Source organism: Polypterus senegalus, chromosome 7, assembly GCF_016835505.1.
Source record: "Polypterus senegalus isolate Bchr_013 chromosome 7, ASM1683550v1, whole genome shotgun sequence".
In the NCBI taxonomy this organism is placed as follows: domain Eukaryota; kingdom Metazoa; phylum Chordata; class Cladistia; order Polypteriformes; family Polypteridae; genus Polypterus; species Polypterus senegalus.
This window is the reverse complement of record NC_053160.1, coordinates 64705183-64726578: the sequence shown is the minus strand read 5'-3', so window position 1 is coordinate 64726578 and position 21396 is coordinate 64705183. Positions and strand designations below refer to the sequence as shown.

The 21396-nt window shown below is 37.8% G+C and overlaps 1 protein-coding gene across 3 annotated transcripts in view; it reads left to right on the top strand.

Annotated features, from left to right (window-relative positions):
* Positions 1–20807, top strand: part of LOC120532609 (interleukin-6 receptor subunit beta-like) — a 77346-nt gene extending 56539 nt beyond the window's left edge. For 2 of the 3 annotated variants that reach the window (XM_039758759.1, XM_039758758.1), the window contains 5 exons: positions 5924–6067; positions 7772–7909; positions 12030–12114; positions 12557–12638; positions 19608–20807. In XM_039758759.1, coding sequence (XP_039614693.1) covers positions 5924–6067; positions 7772–7909; positions 12030–12114; positions 12557–12638; positions 19608–20141 — 983 coding nt within the window. In that variant the 3' untranslated portion in view covers positions 20142–20807. Of the gene's footprint in view, positions 1–5923; positions 6068–7771; positions 7910–12029; positions 12115–12556; positions 12639–19607 lie in introns of those variants that run through there. The other variant, XM_039758761.1, reaches the window with a different exon arrangement.
* The last annotated feature ends 589 nt before the right edge of the window (positions 20808–21396 follow it).

Here is a 21396-nt window from a genome sequence, read left to right as displayed (position 1 = left end):
TTACAAAATAGCGAGTTACTGTAACACAAAGCCTTTAGATCAGGGTTCTCAAACTCCAGTCCTGGAGGGCTGCAGTGGCTGCAGGTTTTCATTCTAACACTTTTCCTAAGTATTGACCTGTTTTTGCTGTTAATTAGCTTCCTTTGAATTAATTTTAACTGACTTGCTCTTGAAGACATCAACAACATTTATTTATATAGCACATTTTCATACAAACAGTAGCTCAAAGTGCTTTACATATTAAAGAATAGAAAAATGAAAGACATAATTATAAAAAATAAATCAACATTAACATCGAATAAGAGTAAGGTTCAATGGCCAGGGGACAGAAAAACAAAAACTCCAGACGGCTGGAGAAAAAATAAAATCTGTAGGGATTCCAGACCATGAGACCGCCCAGTCCCCTCTGGGCATTCTACCTAACATAAATCAAAACAGTCCTCTTTGGATTTAGGATTCTCACGGAAGGGCTTGATGATGATGATGGTCACGTAGACTTCTTCCTTTTAATCCGTCCATCATTGTTGGAGCATCATGAAGCTTTGAGTAGGTGGAGGTGGCGCAGGCCACCACCACAAAGAAACCGGAAAAAGAAACAGAAAAGAGAGTAGGGGTCAGTACCGATTTTAGAGCCACCATGAATAGTTGTTTTGATGAATTGAACATACAGAGTATCAGGATTAAGTTAAATTACGATTAAAATGAAGTTATAAAAAGGCCATGTTAAAGTAATGTGTTTTCAGCAGTGTTTTAAAGTGCTCTACTGTATCAGCCTGGCGAATTCCTATTGGCAGGCTATTCCAGATTTTAGGTGCATAACAGCAGAAGGCCGCCTCACCACTTCTTTTAAGTTTTGTTCTTGGAATTCTAAGGAGGCACTCATTTGAGGATCTGAGGTTACGATTTGGAATATAAGGTGTCAGACATTCCGATATATAAGATGGGGCGAGATTATTTAAGGCTTTATAAACCATAAGCAGAATTTTAAAGTCAATTCTGAATGACACAGGTAACCAGTGTAGTGATGCTAAGACTGGTGTGATGTGTTCTGATTTTCTTTTCCTAGTTAGGATTCTAGCAGCTGCATTCTGCACTAGTTGCAAACGATTTATGTCTTTTTTGAGTAGTCCTGAGAGGAGTGCGTTACAGTAATCTAGTCGACTGAAAACAAACGCGTGAACTAATTTCTCAGCATCTTTCAGTGATTTAAGAGGTCTAACTTTACTTATGTTTCTTAAGTGAAAAAATGCTGTCCTAATGATCTGATTAATATGTGATTTAAAATTCAGATTACAGTCAACAATCACCCCTAAGCTTTTTACCTCCGTCTTGACTTTTAATTATAATGTATCCAGTTTATTTCTAATAGCCTCATTGTATCCATTATTGCTGATCACAAAAATTTCAGTTTTCTCTTTATTTAACTTGAGAAAATTACTATTCATCCATTCTGAGATACTAGTCAGACATTGTGTTAGTGAATCAATTAAGACATAGACCCCTTAATTGTTTTTTTTTCTTCTTAATTAGCAGCCAAACAATAATGAGATACAAAATGAACCAAAACAGGACCAGCAAGCTGTGTCCATCATACAATATGTGAAAATAAAGAAAGTTGAAGGTCTCGGAAATGTTGATCTGCTCAGGTCCCCAACACAGTTTAACAGTGCTCTTAGAAAAGAGAAAATCAACAATTTCAGAAATGTCTGCTATTGCACATTGAGAGCAGCAACAAGCCATGACATTAAAAAACGGGTTTAATCAACAACAAGAATCAACGCCTAATTAAGCAACTGGTTGGTGTGAAATTGGTTGGAGTTTGAGGCCCTGACTTTTTTGGTCTTCTGTTGGCTCTCTCAGTTTTCATTTCATTTCTGTTTGGGTGCCATTTAAGGAAAAAAATTAAGCAATTCAGAGGAATGATGAAGAAATTCAGGGGAACAAATCTTAAAAAACAAAGTAAATTAAAATAATTCAAAAGAAGTTTATTAGCAGCAAAAACAGGTCACTAATTAAGAAAAGGGTATGAATGAAAACCTGCAGCCACTGCGGCCCTCCAGGACCGGAGTTTTTGAACCCTGCTTTACATTATAGACATTTGACATAACTGCAGTTCATTGGCTTAATTAAAACATCCATGTGCAGGGGATATTCCATCTTAAAGGGTCTTCACTACAGAAGCTAGAGTTGGTGGAATATCACAGTTTTTCTTTTATCATTTTCTTGAAATAACAGAATAAGTTTCTTTGAGATAATCTTTTCAAAATGAAACTTTGTTTTCTAGAGATAATGGAATGATTTTCTCAAGATTTTAAGTAAATGAAATATTTCCCAAAGCATACAGTTTATTGTTTAGATCATTTGATACTGCATTATGACTGGATAATAGGTTACTAGAGATCTTGTGTATAAAGTACAATCATGTTTGGACCAAGTGGGCATTCTGCAAAGAAGACACATTATATTTGGCACATGGACAGTTATGATAAACTTATAAAAGTGTCAGGGATGATTGGTTTGCCCAAAAATAATCACATCGGGCCCTGGTTCTGAAATTGTGCCTACATTACCCATTGCAGTTTGAGACAAAGCAACACAAAGCAATTATCAGTTGTTCTCATGAGTTAGCAAGCTTGTTAAGAACAAAGGTTAACTTTAATTTTCTCAAGTTCTCGAGAAAATTATTCCATTATCTCGAGAGATCAATAAAAAGTAAAAAGGAGTCATTGTTTTAATAGTAGATGATGCTGCACCCCACAACTCTTGGGTAATGCATTGCGTTATCAGGACAATTCCAGATGCCAAAACTGCAGTCAGAAGAGTTTGTGTGCAGACCAAAACCAAACCATGGCAAGTGCATTTTATTATATGATCGATGTCTTCTTCAAACCACCATGATTCAAGCAAAGCTTGTTACATAAAGAATACTTACTACAATAATCCATTTGTACAATGTAAATGATGTAAATGCGAAACTTACACGAAACGAAATGCATGTGTTTTTCATAATCAAACTTACAAATCTTGGTAAGACTGCTTTTCTGTGGTTCATCCACTAGAAACAAACACAAAATAATAACAAACTGAAAATAAATGGTGACATATACATCTTTTTGAAGAGCATGAAAGCCTGTCTTATCTCAGTGACTATCTATGTAACGAGGATAGGACTAGGGTTATCTAGAATACTGATAAAACCTAAAAATAAAATTAAAGAAGCTAGTTAAAGTGCTCCCAGTATACAGAAAAGAAATTCACGACAAAAAAAAGTGCATAACTTAAATTAATAAAGACAGATGGCATTAAAAACAAAGTAAACTGAGCCTACTATCTGAGTAATGTTTAGGTTTTAAGATGGACAAGAGGGATTTTTAAAGACCTTTGATGTAATTTAAAGATAGCAGTTGAGATCACAGACTTATTTTTAAAGGTGTTGAGTCTGTTAATCCAAAATGTGTACTCTTGTACAATGTCTTGTTTTAATCTCCACCCTTTGGGTATGGTTTAATAATTCCAAGAATCCCACTGAACTTTTTTGGGTTGAAAATGAGACATATGTCAGGGTGTTTTCCAAAATTACATCTAATGCAACTCTTGTGTTCAGCAGTCCTGTGCCTGTTATGAGGATTTTGTATAGACAAATGTATGGCCTGAAGAACAATTGTAAATGTATCCATCAGTCCTTATTTTACAAAACAGCATTAACAACAACATACCTTATCTCAAACAGCTTTATTAAGCAAACCTGATTCTTCTTCTTTTTTCGTAGCTAGTCCCATTTTTATATAGGGTCACCGCTTTTTTTCACTAGACTTTTCTAAAAGTGTTTTTTATGACCAGATGCCTTTCCTGACACCAACCCTCCCCATTAAAACCTGATTTCAAAATTCTAAATGCAGGTGAGCACTGTGGCTCTTTGGTTAGAACCTCATGACACCAGGCCAACAAGCTGAGCTCCGATGACAAGTCCCAGACTGGGTGGAGATGTTATATTCTCACTGAGTTCATAAGGGATACTGGTAGACAGAACATGACAAAGTCATACGTAGTTTGTTAACTGGTCAATATAAATGGACCTTCAATATATGTATGAATGAATGTGTTAAATGATGGATTTACATCCTGCCCAGGGCTAATTCTCACCTTAAACCTTATGCTGCCAGTAACAGAAAATGCAGGATTAGAAAATGGAAGTATAGAGGTATGACACATTTATTCTGAGAAACAACAACAACAACATTTATTTACATAGCACATTTTCATACAAATAATGTAGCTCAAAGTGCTTTACATAATGAATAAAGAGAAAAAATACTAAATAAATAAGAAAATAGAATTAGGGAACACCAATTAACATAGAATAAAAGTAAGGTCCGATGGCCAGGGAGAACAGAAAAAAACAAAAACAAAAAAAAAACACCAGACAGTGAAAAAAATAAAATCTGCAGGGGTTCCTAGGCCACGAGACCACCCAGCCCCCTCTAGGCATTCTACCTAACATAAATGACCTCAATCAGTCCTCATTGTATTCAGAGTTCACATGGAAGAACTTGATGATGACGGTCATGTGGACTTCTGGCCTTTAATCCATCAATGTAGGAACATAACGGTGCTTTGATCAGGTGGTGGTGGCACAGAAAAAGAACAGCAGAGAAAGTAGGGGTTAGTACGGATTATGGCGCCACCAGGAATGCTATTGATAATTAAATGCATATACAGAGTATCAGGATTTAACTAAAATGAAGCTACGAGAAAGCCATGTTAATCAAATGACAAAATGCTTGTGAATTATGGGTGGAAATTAGGATTCCCAATGAAAACATAGTAATCAGGAACAGTGAGGCAGGCAGTAGTGTCTACTGTGTCACTTTGATGTGATAAATTAAATTAAAAAAAGTCTTACGAAACTGTATTAATTTATTTTAATAGATTTTTAACCAATTACTTAAAAGACTAATTTTGGCTATGCTGCAGTAGAAGGAAATGAGAATATTTCAATTATGTCTGATGCAGTACAACTTGTGCCCTTCAATGGATTGTGGGATGTTTTCACAGATTTATGAGATTAATCATCTTGTGTAACAAGGCTTGCTGCCCTATGGTGGTTCCGCTCATTCAACATTCGTATGCAGAGATCAGTGGCCACTACTCTGTCGATGATGTGTGTCATGACAGATAAAATGACGCCTGAAACTGACTGGTTGTGTAAAATTAAATTCTATACCAGTTTGCTCTGATTGTGTGTATAACCTTAACCTTGAAGAGTTGTGTTGAGGGTAGATCTATCACTTTGTTCAGATGTTATAATATTCAGGAAGGCTACCTCGGTTATTACATAATTATTAGATTAGATCTGAGAGTTCATGTTGTTCAAGTGTCAATGAGAGTGAAAAAATGTGGCATGACTGTTCAGTGTGAGGCCTGAAGTAGTTTAAGCCTTTTTGTTACTTTGAGATGTAACCCATTGCTGGATTATGGACACTGGTTTAGGATCAAACAATACTTTCTTCCTCTGCTCTGACTTTCTACCCTTTGTTTACATATATTAGTTTATATTAAATTCTGTGCTTCCAATGATTCCACAAATTTAGAAAGAGGGTTGAAATGTACTCACCTTCTGTCCAAGACTTTCTGTTTGCATCAGAAACGTGCGCTTATTCACCATGCCTCAGAACCAGAGCATGTTGGCATAGAAGATTGATGAAAAGGATAGATAAAATTAATCAGCGTCAGTCTGGTAATAGCTGAACAACACGATTGTTCTAGTCACGTGATACACAGCTTACTCTTAGCAAAAGAAATTGTGTATTTTTAATATATAAATATAATTTAATAAATATATAACACCTATGCAAGTACTATACATCTGTTGTCATAAGATAGATAAAACTTCCTAATACTATTTTATGTTTCCTTTTTTAAGCTCCTAAAGAAGGTCCAAACATAAAAGAAACTGGTGTGACAAAAACAGAAGCTATTATTAAATGGGAGCCAATCGAGAAGGAGAAGCAGCATGGCTTCATCTTATACTATGCCATATCCTACAACATTAGTGGACAGCGATTCTGTAAGTACAAAACTAGCTGAAAGTTTCATATTACTTTGTAGTTTATCTTTCTTCATTCAGATGACTTTGTTAAACTGGACTTTGTTCTTGCCTTGCATCTGATTTTGTCAGAATTAGAATCATACTGGACAGTGAAGATTTTGCTTCCTGAATTCTTTTTGATGGACCGCTGATCACAAAAATCACCTTTAAATTTTCCTCTCATGTACCATTTTATTATAATAGCCATTTTTTGTGGTTTCCACTCATTTTATAAGTATACAGTACAACAAGTGCAACTGGACTGTCTGTGGTGATCTAAAAGTAGTGGCACTGTTACACATAATGCAGCTTTAATATTCACCAAGTACTGTTGTTTCATTTGTGACCGGGACAGCCATTTTAAAGAGTGTCATTACATTAAACAGAACTGACTACCCCATAAGCATTTGGTTCCTGGACAGAAAGCCAATTGTTGACCCAACAAAGATACTTTTGCCTCTTCTTCATATTAAACTTCGACTGATGTAAAATTTCGTGAATGTGGTGAACAAGGAAGGCGAATGATTTCAATGATTCAGACAGATGTTTCAACGAGTACGTGATAAAAATATTAAAGAAGCTATTTATGCTGATTTATAAATCAGGGACATCATCAACGATAATGAGTCAGAAGATCTGCTAGTGAGGCCAAAGGAAATGGTATGGAAAATACTTAGAGCTATAGAGCACCAAACTATGTCCAGCTGGTTGAAAGTATGCTTCAAGTGTACAAAATCCTGAAGTGCAAATGCCACTAAAGATTAATCCTGGTGCAGTCAGTGATAAACATGGTGAATGGTTCCACCAGGAACTGCGAAAAAGCAGTATCAGGGCAAATGGAATCCATCAATACTAGCTAACTATTATTGGACATTACAATGAGAAATTTCCGATACTGAGTGCAAACAAAAATCAGCAGCATAACATATTTAGCTCAATTGAATTAATGCACTGTGTCAGCATCATTAAGTGAATAAACACACTAAATTTAATAAAAGTTAGTATCATGTTTCTCCAAATTCCTACATGATATAGTCAACCTGAAATTATATTTGTATTCAGGTTGAAGCTATCATAATAATCAAAAATTTTTCAAGAAGTAAAACTTTTGAAAAAATGTGTCATCCAGTGCATAAGCAGACTTTGAAAATAGATGAATGAAAAAGTGATTGTAAAATGAATGGGGAGCAGGTTTTTTAAATAGACAAAAGAATCTTTTTCAAAAGTGCTTTTTAAGCTTATTGCAAAATACGTGCAATAGAAGGTCATTAGGTGTGTACAAGTGTGTACTTCATATGTTAACTTTGTTGTGCTTTGAATATGTTTAATAATATTAATGCCGAGAGCAAGAATGTAGGAATACAAGCTGGCAGACTGCAGAATTCACACTTTTCTATTGAGTAAGACTATTCTTTACTAGACTATTCTAAATTGTAATTGTTAGGAATGAGATGTTAAATAAAAATGTAACTAATAAACAGTTTATGATGAACTTGAAAATGTAAACAAAGGTGACTGAATCACATGAGTAAAACCTTCTGAGAAGAATTTGATAGAAAACTTTAAGAGATCTGAAATGATAGAAAAGAAATGTTTTCATGAATTTATTTGAATTTCTTAATATTCTGTAGAAAATATACATTTTCATAACTTATTATGAAGAAGATGTTCTTACTTTTCTAGTTAAAATTCTGAATGTAACAACGCTGGAATACAAACTGCATTCGTTGACACCAGGCACAGAGTACATCATTAACGTAAAAGTTGTTAACAGCGCTGGAGAATCTGGAAATGTGGTGGTTCTGACCACTTTATATTTATGTAAGAAAGCTTTTTCTGTTCCCTCTGTATACTGAATTCAAACTGCTCTGTTTGGTACATTCAATTATGTAGTATTTGTTTTTGCCACAAGATGTCACTGAGAACAGTCTTGTTTTATCAGATCCTCATAACTGTTCTGTTTCAAGCCAGTTAAGATAAGGCAAAGAGAAATATAAATGTCTAACTGCTCACTGAAATCAGGACCTATTGACCTGCACTTTCCCACCAAAATGAAACCACATTTTATTTATATAAATTGCATAATGGTGTAAAGTACCTGCATATAGCAGTGCAGAGCAACCAGAAACCATCATGTTTCTTACTTTTCCTTTTATTTAAAGCAAATGAATATATATTTAATTTGTAAAGAATTATTATGATCAAAACCAAAACCTTGATACAATTACATTTAGTTTTTCATTTGTAAGAAACACAGCAGTAACAGTCCTGAATTTCACCCTCATTTCCTTACAGCAGGAAAGCACAAGTTTGATCCTGGAGGGCCTCAGTAGTTGGAGGTTTTTGTTCCAACCCATTTTTTTTATTACAAGCTAATTACTGTTGGGGAAACAATGATTACTTATGCTTCATGTTATTCACCTGTTAAGATACCCAACACTTGTTTGCTTCTTTTAATTTTAGGCGTACTCGCTGTTTTCGATTGCTACTTGTTTTCTTAACAATATAAACACTTTCAAGGTCTTTGTCAAGAAAAGTTAAAATAAGGGGAAGAAGATAGATAGATAGGTAGATTAACAAAGTATCTATCTATCTATCTATCTATCTATCTATCTATCTATCTATCTATCTATCTATCTATCTATCTATCTATCTATCTATCTATCTATCTATCTATCTATCTATCTATCTATCTATCTATCTATCTATTTGTTTTACTTAGCTTAGTATTTATTTGTACTAAACCCAAGACAGGCAACATAACATGGCTGGTGGCAAGCAGGCCTCTACCAATATGGGGCACTCTACCCCAGCATAAGGAATGGAGCTCCAGAGACTGGTACTCCTGGAGACAACAATAGAATTATCTGATCAGTATGAGCCAATAGAAAGACAAAAAACAATACCTATGGTCCCTACCACTATAGAAATTTAGAGTAGGTCTGTCCCTTTAAAGGAGAAGTTGAGTTCAGGACTACAGGAAAATGAGGTCACTTTTGGGAGTTCTAAGTGGACAGACCCATTGAGATCCCAATGGCATTTCTGACCAGGGAAATTATCTCAGTCATACATCATAACTCATTGGGGCTTAAAAGCCACTTTCATTCAACAAGTATACTTGGAGCTAAGTGGATAATGGTTGGTAAGAATATGATTGATATGAAGAATAGAAGCCAATTCGATTCGATTGTTTTCGATTGCTACTTGTTTTCTTAACAATATAAACACTTTCAAGGTCTTTGTCAAGAAAAGTTAAAATAAGGGGAAGAAGATATATAGGTAGATTAATAAAGTATCTATCTATCTATCTATCTATCTATCTATCTATCTATCTATCTATCTATCTATCTATCTATCTATCTATCTATCTATCTATCTATCTATTTTCTTCCCCTTATTTCAACTTTTCTTGTCAAAGACCTTGAAAGTATTTATATTGTTAAGAAAAACAAGAAAAATAAGAAGGTGAATGTCAACAAAAGTCGACATCAAGTAGAAGGTTAACTGGCAAGAAAAGCGGATTCTGGCATTTAGTTCTATCCACTAGATGCCAGCAAAGAAAGATCATGAGATAAAGTTGATTTGGAATGGCTTGTCCTTACAGTACAACATCAAATGTCAGCAGTGGCTCTCATCAAAAGAATCGCCTGCAGGAGATGCTTTGAATATTGTTGATGACTCGGATTCTGAGCTGTCAGAAGAAATGGACAATGAGAGTGCTGCTGAAAAACATCAACAGTACAACACATCATGTAAACAGTATGAGTTAGCGTCAAATGTAATTGGTTACCTTGAACAGTATTGTATGCTTCAAAAAGACCATATATTTTTCACAAAAGGTGTCTCAAAAAATGCTTATGGCCATGATAAAGAAGCAAAAGTCAGCCTCAAAAGAGTTAATTATGCTCTTTTTGAAAAATAAATAAATAACTGTAAGTTAGTGTACAAGGATGGCTGTCATTATACATTTCTTTGTAGAGTTCTGATCTTTCGCGGCAACTCAGGCCCCTTCTTCAGGCAAGATGTAATCATGAATTACATCTTGCCTGAAGAAGGGGCCTGAGTTGCATCGAAAGCTTGCATATTGTAATCTTTTTAGTTAGCCAATAAAAGGTGTCATTTTGCTTGGCTGTTCTCTACATTCATAATGGCTAACACGGTACAACACCCTAGTACTAGAGTTCTGATGCAAGTCATGCTACCAAATACAACCTGGTAGATTTTTAAAGAACCATTCCAAAACATCCATTCATATATACATTATGTTGTCTGATAACCTGTTCTTACACTATTCACTAGTTCATATTTTCTGTATTTATCATCATTAACAACACTGCAGTGGTTGCTGCTTGATTGCCCAGGAGCCTGCTCTACCACTTTCTGTGTGGGGTTTTCTCCTGGTAATCTGAGGTTTGCCTCTCCTCTCAAGGATAAACAGGTTAACTGGTTGCTCTAAATTGGCCCAGTGGCTTTGCCTCTTTATAACCGTAGCCCTGTTCATGATTGGTTCTTGCCACAGCAGGCCACACCCCATGCCCAGAAAAAGCAGGGAATGAAAATTTGGTATAGTAGTTTTGTGACAATAAAGTATAACACAATGGGTAAAAACTGATTTGTACATACCATTTTTAAATATAATATCAGGAAAGGAATAAGAACTGAAAAGGTTAGTATCCTTAATGCTTGATACTATCTTTTAATAGTGAAGTCCTTTTGAAGATTAATAAAGTGGGCTAGGACACCATTCCTCAATAACTACTTACAGTAAAAGCTGTACTTTTCTTTTTGTGTGCCATCAAGTAAGGCCTACTATGGAGATCATTGGTGAGAGTGACTGTAGTCAAAGAGATAGGTGGGAACAGCTAAGGCAGCTCACAGATCCTTTCAGGTCAGCAACTTCAAACTTGTAAAGAAAGCAGACAGACTTGTGATCCTTTTGGCTTAATCCCAAAGGGCTTATTCGAACAATTGTGCCCTTGGATGGTATTTTACAACTTAGTCTGACCTCTAGGTCTTTAATCAATCGCTCTTTATTTTATTTAGTAGCACTAGTGATGAGCAAAAGGCAAAACTGAATTCACAGTCATTTCGCTTCGCAAAAAAATTTGAGAAACAAATGGTGTTCCAGCCCATGTGAAACTTCTGCTATCAACAAAATAAGAAAAGTGTTTATGTACTGTGTGAAAATGTTTTCATGTATTATTTCCAAGTGCATATGTTATTTATTGTTTAACTAAAGAACTCTATGGAAAAAAAAATCCCCAGTCTCATTTCTTGTTACCTGGAGACATTTTGTTGAGCTGCCAGCAATGCGTTGTGTTGTACTGGTTACAGGACGTACACTGTATCAGTTATGATGATAATCTTGGGAAAAATACATTGGAGATAGAAATTCAAAATTCCACTGTGCATGGAGCATGTAAGCCCTCTTCTTCAAGAATCAGCAATCAGGACAGGACAGTTGATAGGTAAAGGCAGGTGAGCAGATTTCTACGTAGGGAGTTTTGCTGTGGAGGAAACACAGTAATGTACATGATGGTGCATTTTGGTATGTCTTTGTGTAAAAAAATCTGCAGCATGGTACGGTTCCTCTAAAGTGAACAAGAGGTATAACTAGAATTGATTTGAAAGTTGTGCAGGCGATAATCACAAGAGTGTGAACAAGAATTTCTACACCACAAAAACCTATAAATCCACTCAAAATCTGTTTTTAGTGAGTTTTGTGTTTTGGAAACAAGAAAATCGGCAATAAAATGAATTTTTGTGAAACATATACAAATCGAAGCTCATCACTAAGTAGCACCATTAACAGCATTGCAAGACGCACATTTGTTTCTGCATGTAATCTTGTGACTCTGTTGAATTTCTAAAAAATTATTTTTAATTCCCTATTTAAAGTTATTTACAACATTCCATTTAACATTTTCCATTTTATTTACAGCTTTTACTGACATAATAGCCATTGCCATTTGCACAACATTGATTTTTTTGTGTATGGGAACATTCTGCATTGCAAGACCATCCAAGTAAGTTGATCTTTACAGCAACTTTAAGACAAGGTTGTATGAATTGGGTATGATGTAATGTACACAAAGACAGCAATGTTATGTGCTTTTTACATTAAGAACACAGAAAATTCTGATATCTGACTACTGTAAAACAATACAATGTTTCAACCATTTCTGTGAAAAAGCATGGTTCAGATAACACATTCTAACAAAGCTGGCAGATTTGCTTGTTCTATTTGGCTTTACTTCACCGAAAATCAATCTGTGTATCCCTTGCTAAACATTCTTGTTTTGCAACGCTATTGTTCAGACATGACAAACATCTTTTCAAGTCAGACTGCATTTTCCAAACTCATATTACAAATATAACATTTCAGATATTTGCTCTCACAATGTATTAAACAGAGAAGATTTAAGATAAGGATATGTTTAAAAACCAACTTTTGAAATTTTTCTACAGGCTACAGAAGTACCTGTGGTCATCAGTTCCAAATCCATCCAAAAGTATCCTGGGAAAGTGGTTAGCAGAGTACCAACCAAAGGTAAATTACTTGGTTTATTCAAAAACTTTAGTCTAATTTTTCTTTTCCTAAAACCCAGCAGTCATTTGCAAGTTGACATGAAACCATAAGTGTATCCAGGTAGTGATGGACGGTTTGTGAGTGATTCATTCTTTTTGGACAGCTCGTTCCAGTGAATCATATTAATCGCTTCATAAAGTGCTAAAGCTGTCTATGGGTGGTTGTGTAAAGAGCATGTGCAAGAACCGCCAGACTCATGAGGCTCGACTCATTTGATTCATGAACGAGTTGCTACCCGAAAATCAGTCTAATGATTCTCCTTTATTTGATTTGTGAACGAGTTACTACTGGTTGAACAATTTTCATTCATTTGTGATTCTGTAACGTCTTATTTTAATTACACATTTTAAATGTGTTATCATGCTTTGAGTACTGAAACAGGGCAATGACACAGGAATTAACATGTAAAAAAATATAATGAATTATATATTTATATACAATTAATCATATGAAGTATTTATATATAATGAATTATATTTAAATTAACAAAAAAATATTAATTATACAGTATATTTATAAACACACATATATGAAACTAATTTACGAATTATTAAACATATCTGTAATGCAATCAGAGGGAAAGCAACACCCCTAAAGGAAACTATAGCATAAGCTATCCCAAAAAACAAATGAAATGAATGAAAAGAACGTAACGCTGCACTTAAATGGGTAGTTTCAAAGAATCGAGTGAGTAAATTGAATCAAAATCACTCTATCCAGGACTGATTACTGTGTTGTCCCCATTTTGTATGAAATAGGCTGCAATGGTAAATGAGAAGTAACTGGACACAAAAAGTGTACATGTGTACGTGGCGAGTATCTTGTCGGTTCCATGGTTATTCAAATAGAAGCCGCTGAGCTCATCAGGTGCTTGAGAAGCCTCAGGATTATTAAAGCTTCCAGTGGTCGAAAGTTCCTCAATCTCACCCATTATGCATGTAACGACATCTAACAAATAGGTTTCAATTAGGTATGCTAATGAAACAACACACATGTTACACAGCAAGGATATTAAAATGTGCATGATGCTGAAGTTACCAGATTCTTTAAAGTGGCAACTTTACATACTATTAGACTATTATTACTAGATATTACTAGACTAGATATTACTTTACATACTATTAGACAGAAAGCCCCTTTACTGGTATGTATTTTACTTCCAGGCTTTCATCAATGTTATATGAGACCATGCCCTCTGGTGTAATGCAAAAAATGCTAGCAGCTATTAAAAAGGACAGAAGAGATAATAACAAAGAGAGCATACATTATGAGAACTAGAACAAAATAAATAAAAAGCCTTGATTGAACTTGAACTCACAGCATGTTGTTGCTCTGTGCCAGGTGGAACGGTTTCTCCGCGGTGCTGCTTCCCAGAATCAACAAATGCTCGACATCAAACATCTCATCAGTTTCATTCTAATGTCTCACCTAGATGTGAGTCTACATCTGTGTTTGCCTCTGTATATTGATAGAGCATGATGTTTAAAATCTATCTCCGTTACATCAGGGTTTTGAAAGAAGCTGCAGGACCAGATGGTGAAGCTGTCCTCTGGTGGATCCTAGTGTTCCTGCACTCCTGTTCTCTGAGTGGCATTTAACAAGTCATACTTTCAAGGCAGCTTTCAGGCAACCTGCTACCCGTCTCTCTTTGACTTTATACTCTCAGTTATTTCTGCTGATATCACTGCTGCCACCTGTCAGACTGGAAAATTTTGCAGTGGCCTCCTCCCAGTCCTCCTAGGCCTTACTCTCTGTCTCTGTTGGGACTGTCACAGTCTCTGTGTCCAAATGGTGGCAGCTGTGTTCCTATCTATAATATTGTGGAAAATGCTTTTCTTTTCTTTTTCATATACTCCAAACTGGGTTAACAAATAAACATTTTCATCTGGACAGGATTATCAGCCATAGTGTGCCAACTAGGCAGCTGGAGCTTTATCTACTAAGGTACATCTTTACCTATAGTGCTGCTTCACCGATGACTACATCACTCACAAACTATTGATTAAACCTGTGTGTTCATATTTCTGCATACTAGAAACAAGGATTGTCAGCCATTGGAAATCCACGGGGTTTGCTCATATAGGCTTGTTTCTTCCAAGATTACACTGGCCACAGACCATATTAATGGATGTGTCCTCTCACCACTACTGCAAGTTTACATTTACTGAACATCTATTGACTTATCAGATGCTTTTTTTCCAAAGCGACTTATACACTATACACAGTCTATTTCTTAATTCTATCCATCCGTCCCCCCATTTTCCAACCCACTGAATCCGAACACAGGGTCATGGGGGTCTGCTGGAGCCAATCCCAGCCAACACAGGGCACAAGGCTGGAACCAATCCTGGGCAGGGTGCCAACCCACCACAGGAAACCCACGCAGACACGGGGAGAACATGCAAACTCCACACAGGGAGAACCCGGGAAGCGAACCACTGCACCACCGCGCTGCCCCTTTTAATTCTATATGTTCGCATTTCTGGTTACCTGACTCGCAGATCATTAGCCCATAGTATGCCCACTAGGCAGTTGGGGCTTCAGCGGCCAAGATGCAGTCTTGCTCATATATATTAAGGTTTCACTAAAGAATACACGATACACAGACTTTATTGAGGATATCACCCCACATCTCTATTGCATTTACATTTATTTGCTTAGCAGATGATTTTGTGACATACCAAAGAGGTCAACATAATGGAGTAGTCTGGGGGACGGTTTTGGAACAAGTGTTAGAGGACAAGGCTACAAAATTAATCATTACAAGTGAAGAGCTTTAAACCAAACAGAGTGCAAAATCAGTTGATCTTCTCTTAGTTAAAAGAACCAATCAAAGTCATTATTGATTAGACAGATATTCAAAGAACAAGAGAGTCTTCAAAAGCTTCTTAAAAACATTGAGACAGTCAGCAGTTTGAATGGAGGTGGGTAGCTCAGAACTACACCTGAAAAGAATCTGTATTGAGATCTGATGCCAGGCAGAGGTGACATCACCACACGCCATTCACTAGCAGACCTGAGTGGACTAGAAGGAGCAGTTAACCTCACAGTTGTCTCATAGGTGCTGACCCACTTATTCTGTAGACAAACATCAGGAATACTGCCTGCTGCCACAGGGAGCCAGTGTAGTAACCTGAAAAGAGGACTGACATGCACCCATCTTGGCTGGCTGAGCACAAGATGTGCTGCTGCATTTTGAATCATTTGCAGTGGATTGGTATCACAAGTAGGTACCTTCACCAGTACACAGTTAAGTATTCCAGATGTGACAAGACCGATACCTGAACCAAAAGGTGTGCCACATACTTCATCAAACACAGGATGGATGATCTTGTGGGTGTTATTAAGAGAGAATATGCATGAATGAGAAACAGTTGCAATGCAGTGGCTGGTCATTGATTACCACCTTAAGGTTGCATATTGACTTGGTAGTGATAATGAACTGAGCTGAACATAAGTAATGTGTTGAATAGATGGGCTGGCTGGGATAACAAGAAGGTCCTGTCTTTGAAAGCACTGATATGTGAAAACATGGGACTGGATGTTATCTCCTAGAGAGGTAGTGCATGGAGAGAAGAGAACCCAGCACCAATCCTGGGGGCACCCCCACATTTACCTTAACTCACCTTGACATCTGTCCTCACCAGAACACAAGGTAGGATCCGCCCAAGAGGCAAGAATTTTACTGACGTACTGACTCTACTGCTGAGTCATGTCTCCTTGTTCTCCTTATTGTAAGCAAAACTTTAAAAGCACTCGGTAAATAATTATTATCCAAATGTACAACTCAAATAAATGTTTTTATATTTGACAAAAGGTTCTTAAAACCAGTTGTTAAACATTAACCAAATCAAACAAGAGTTCTAAATCCAAGACCAATTGTTAAACCTTAACCAAGTCAAACAATTCCAGTAATTTCAGTTTACAACAAAATCCTCCTGCAGGCACATGGGCATCATCAGAATGGAACAGTTCCAAATTATGATTATTTGCAAGTTCTGGATTTTTTATCCCCATATCACAATCCATCCATGCCCTCATAAACACGTGAACTTTGATTTATAATTTGGGTTTCTCTCTCTCTCTCTCTCTCTCTCGGGCCCTGCGTTAAAAAGTTTTGCCCCTTAGTAGTACTTTGCGATCCACGCGGTGCCTGACTTAAGTAATCTCCAAAGTGGAGGATTACAGAGCTGAATTTCATTTAGTTTCAGTTTTTGTCATTTATGTTAATCTAGAGATTTTAGAGTGAGAGTGTTAGATTTCTTTCTCATTAATTTCATGCCAGTCATTACATTTGGTTAGACAATGATTGGTTAACGTAGTGGCATGATGTACAAGAATTCACTCTACTCTGTGAACATGATAATACTAATGCTACCTGTGTAAATAATACAAGAACAGCAATTCATAACTAAACAAAAATTAAATAAAATTTTATATAGCACCTTTATTACATTTTACACGTACTGACATATAATGCAATTATTTCCATGTTTTTCTTTTTCAATTGGTGTAAATGACCAATTCAGAGTTACACTGTGAGTAAGTTACTGTGGAATGAAGTGTAAACCTTGTTGCTTACATTCAAATGTCTAAACCAGGGGTTCTCAAAATGTGTGTATATATATTGTGGCAGACAGATGGGGATCCTTCCCAGCCGGGACGCCTGGTCAGTTCACAAGAGGGATAATACCTTCCCTGGGCCACAAGAGGGCAGCCGCCCTGGTCTGCTTGGGGGCCATCAGAACAGAGCTGGGAAGCTCATCTCTATGGGAGGACGTGGCCACCGCCAGGGGGCGCCCGGACGTTGCTGGAACCCTGGATGACAGCACTTCTGCCACACCAGGAAGTGCTGCCAGATGAAATCCCAGGGGCACCCGGAGTGCTTCTAGGTGCTCACCTGACACTTCCGCCACACCAGGAAGTGTTGTTGGACAGAGAACTTGGAGCCCCTCTGGGTAACTATAGAAGGGGTTGCCTCCCTACAGTAGATGAGCTGGAATGGGAGGAAGGAGACAGAGCTTATGAGGAGGGGAGTGGATTCGACAGAGAAAGAGACAGTTGGTGAAGCAGGCTGTCTGTCTGTCTGTGTCAGGGGGCCGGCTTTCCACAATATATATATATCCATCCATCCATTATCCAACCCGCTATATCCTAACTACAGGGTCACGGGGGTCTGCCGGAGCCAATCCCAGCCAACACAGGGCACAAGGCAGGAAACAAACCCCAGGCAGGGCACCAGCTCACCGCAGGGCGCACACACACACGCCAAGCACCCACTAGGGACAATTTAGAATCGCCAATGCACCTAACCTGCATGTCTTTGGACTGTTGGAGGAAACTGAAGCACCCGGAGGACAACCCGCGCAGACACGGGGAGAACATGCAAACTCCACGTAGGGAGGAAGTGAACCCGGGTCTCCTAACTGTGAGGCAGCAGTGCTACCCACTGCGCCACCCTATATTTATATTTATATATATATATATATATACAATATTTATTTATTTTTTGTGGACCACCCAGGCTGGCACTGCCACCTGTACCTGACACAGACAAGCGTGGAACACAAGTTCAAGGCACACACTGATTTTTATTTTCTTTTACCTTGTGGGCAATGCCTTTCCCGTTCCCGCAAGTTCAACACAGTCCCAGCACAAGCACAGCACAAACACAATATTCTCTTCCTTCACTCTTTTCCTTCTCCTCCACTCCTCTGGTGAAGCTTTGTCCTCCTCCTCCTGACTCTGGCTTCTCAAGTAGTGGCTGCTGGCTCCTTTTATAATGCACCCGGAAGTGCTCCAGGTGCTTGATTATTTATTTCCGGCAGCACTTCCGGGTGTGGTGGAAGAACTGCACATATGGGCTCAGCAGCTCCCGCTGCAGCACCCCCTGGCGGAGCCTGCGAAACCCAACAGGGCTGCACCAAACTCCAACTCCCATGAAGCCCTGTGGGAGTCCGAGGCACCACTGCAACCCAGGGGGGTTGCCATCTAGTGTACTGGGGGAAGTAATGCTCTGGCCACGCTTGCTCCCCTGGTCCTCCCAGTGTGAAGGCATCCCGGCCAGGCAAGGGCCCCAGCTGCATGCTACAATGTATATATATATATATATATATATATACTTTTTATACTTATTGCCATTTTGCAGCCATTTGTTGTATTTTGTTTGTGGTTATTGTTCTGTCTGCGTCTTTTGTTGTGTGAAGCACGGTGGTACAATGGGCACCACTCCCTCACAACTCAGGTAAATATTTTGGCTATAATAAGTTGGCAGATGCTTCCCTAGCTCTCTGGGACACTTAAAAGACCTTTGCACCATTATAATCCATTCAAAACTAGTTTATCTCCTCCTTGTTCACTGAGTTTAGTGCATTTCATGGAATTTGGCGAAGTTCCTGAACATTTCAGTAATTCAGTGTTCACTCATCACTGCTGATATTATACACTAGAGTTGCTCTAAAAGATGCCTGTCAGACTCAAGTGGTCTGTTTTTAGATTTGACTTTAGAAAAATGGTCCTGTGTACAAAACACTTTGAGTACCAGTGGTCTAAGCCACTGTGTCTTCAGTATGTACATAGCCATGTAAAAAGTAAAAAACAAGACAAAATGAAAAACTGTCTCACAAATACAGCATTCTGGGTTTGAATCCCAAGCCTGGTCATTGTTCCATGGCTGCTTTGGTTTCCCTAACATAACATGTGTGTGATAAGTTGATTGGCAATTTGAAATTGTCCCTGTAAGAGTAGCGGTGTGAGTAGGCTGTCTTTGTGAGATACTGGTGCACAGTATTTCCAGGAGCCCAGTGGTGTTGGGATTGGCTCTGGAGTGTGTGATCCTGAATTGAGTTAAGTTGGAGAATATTATATTATATTATGTCTTTCCCTTATCTGTAACTAGATCTTTATTAACTAAAAAATAATCTTTTACAGAAAGAAGAACATTGGAATGTGTTGCCTCCTCATCATCACTGCCTTCAAAATTGTGAGTTGAATGTTGACACTCTGAAACACACGATGTCGCCAAGCCAACCAAGTTTCCCAGATTTGTCTCTGGACCCTCAATGTGACCATCCCATGTTATTATTGCCAACTACAACAAGTCACACAAAGCATCTTTCTACAAAAGTTTCTTTCTCTCAGCAGATTTTATTAACCAGTGAGTATTTAGTTGAGAGCAACATTTCAGTGCTTCACGATTGCACTGATAAGAGCTCTCATGTCTTGGTGGACTCAGGACATGGAATTCATGCTGCACAAAATAAAGATGAAAATGGGTTAATTGACTTTGCAAAATCTTTCCAAGACACAGAAGTCCTGCAGACTTATGTGGCCCTAAATCAAATCTCGATTGATGCTGTTCCAGAAAGAATAACAAAGACCATGCCGAGAGAAGCAGAGATTTTGTATGTTCAGTTACCAGTAGAGGAACCACAACGAGACTTTCACTTTGACTTGGCAAACTAATCACTAAATGACTTGTAAGCGACTACAAAAATTCTAGTTGAAGAACATGTCACACTTAATGAATGTGGTTACTGGATCTTGTTAACTTGATGATGTCAGGTTACACAATTGGATGTCACAAGGGAATGAAAATGACATGACAAACTTCCAAAGTATTGTGAGCTCTCCACATTTTGATACCCAATTCATTTGCTGCCTGACAGTGCCAGTGACTGAATGGATGTTTTTCCTGTATGGTGAGTTCAGCCGCATTCTCAGCCATTTTTTGTGGTACAATAAATGTGAGACATCAGGCAGATAAGCCTTTCTTCTGTTTGTGTGGTCCAAACACCTGCTGTCTGTCTTTCCTTGCAGCTGTGATGTGTATGCATTGTACATCTGGCTGAGTGCTCATTGGATGTCAGTTTTTGCACAAACAGGTGACTTTAAGACAAAATCTTGGCTCACTGCAGATTGCTATAACTGACTCACTGGAGATAACAAACTGCAAAATTTTTGATCACAAGCACATGCCATGACTGTCCAAATAAATGAACGAACAATTGGAGGAAAAGTCATGTGATGCTGTAATAAGTGTATATGTTTAATATGTCACTGTGCTCTGTACAAATATTTTAGAAATCTACTTTTCTTTCTACTCATATTCACAGCTAATACAAAGCCAGATTTAGCACAGGGGCTCATCATTTAGAACTGCTAGGCAAGCATTAGAAGACAAGACAGGGAAAACTGCAAAATGAGCATTGTATACTATTTTTGTATGTCAAAGTCAGCATGAAACTGTATCCTCTTTGCCTTGTTTGGAATGGCATGATTCACCAAAGTGGGGGATCTGCACATAAAGAAAGACCCTTGGAACATTGCCCAGCATACCTTTGAAGCCAACAGACGGATGGGAGATAACGTCATCCAATCCTGAAAATCCTTCCAACGCAGCGACGAAAATGGAAGACTCTATACATCAGGCCCCCGCTCCCGAACCGGGTTCCTGTCATGGCTTCCTTCGTCTGCTATGCCGCGTAAGTCATCATTAAACAAAGCAAAGTTATTTCTCATATGTGATTTCTTACCGCCATATCACTAAGGGAGGGGTATCGCCTTTTAATATTATTATCTGTATAGTTTCAGGTTATGTAACATGCCACTATTACAAAAATAACTTATTCCAAACAAGGGAGCTAACAACCCCTGCTGGATAGAGATGCCAACCTCAACCAGTTTTCAGAAAACAAGGTGCAAAGTGAAAATTTCAAGT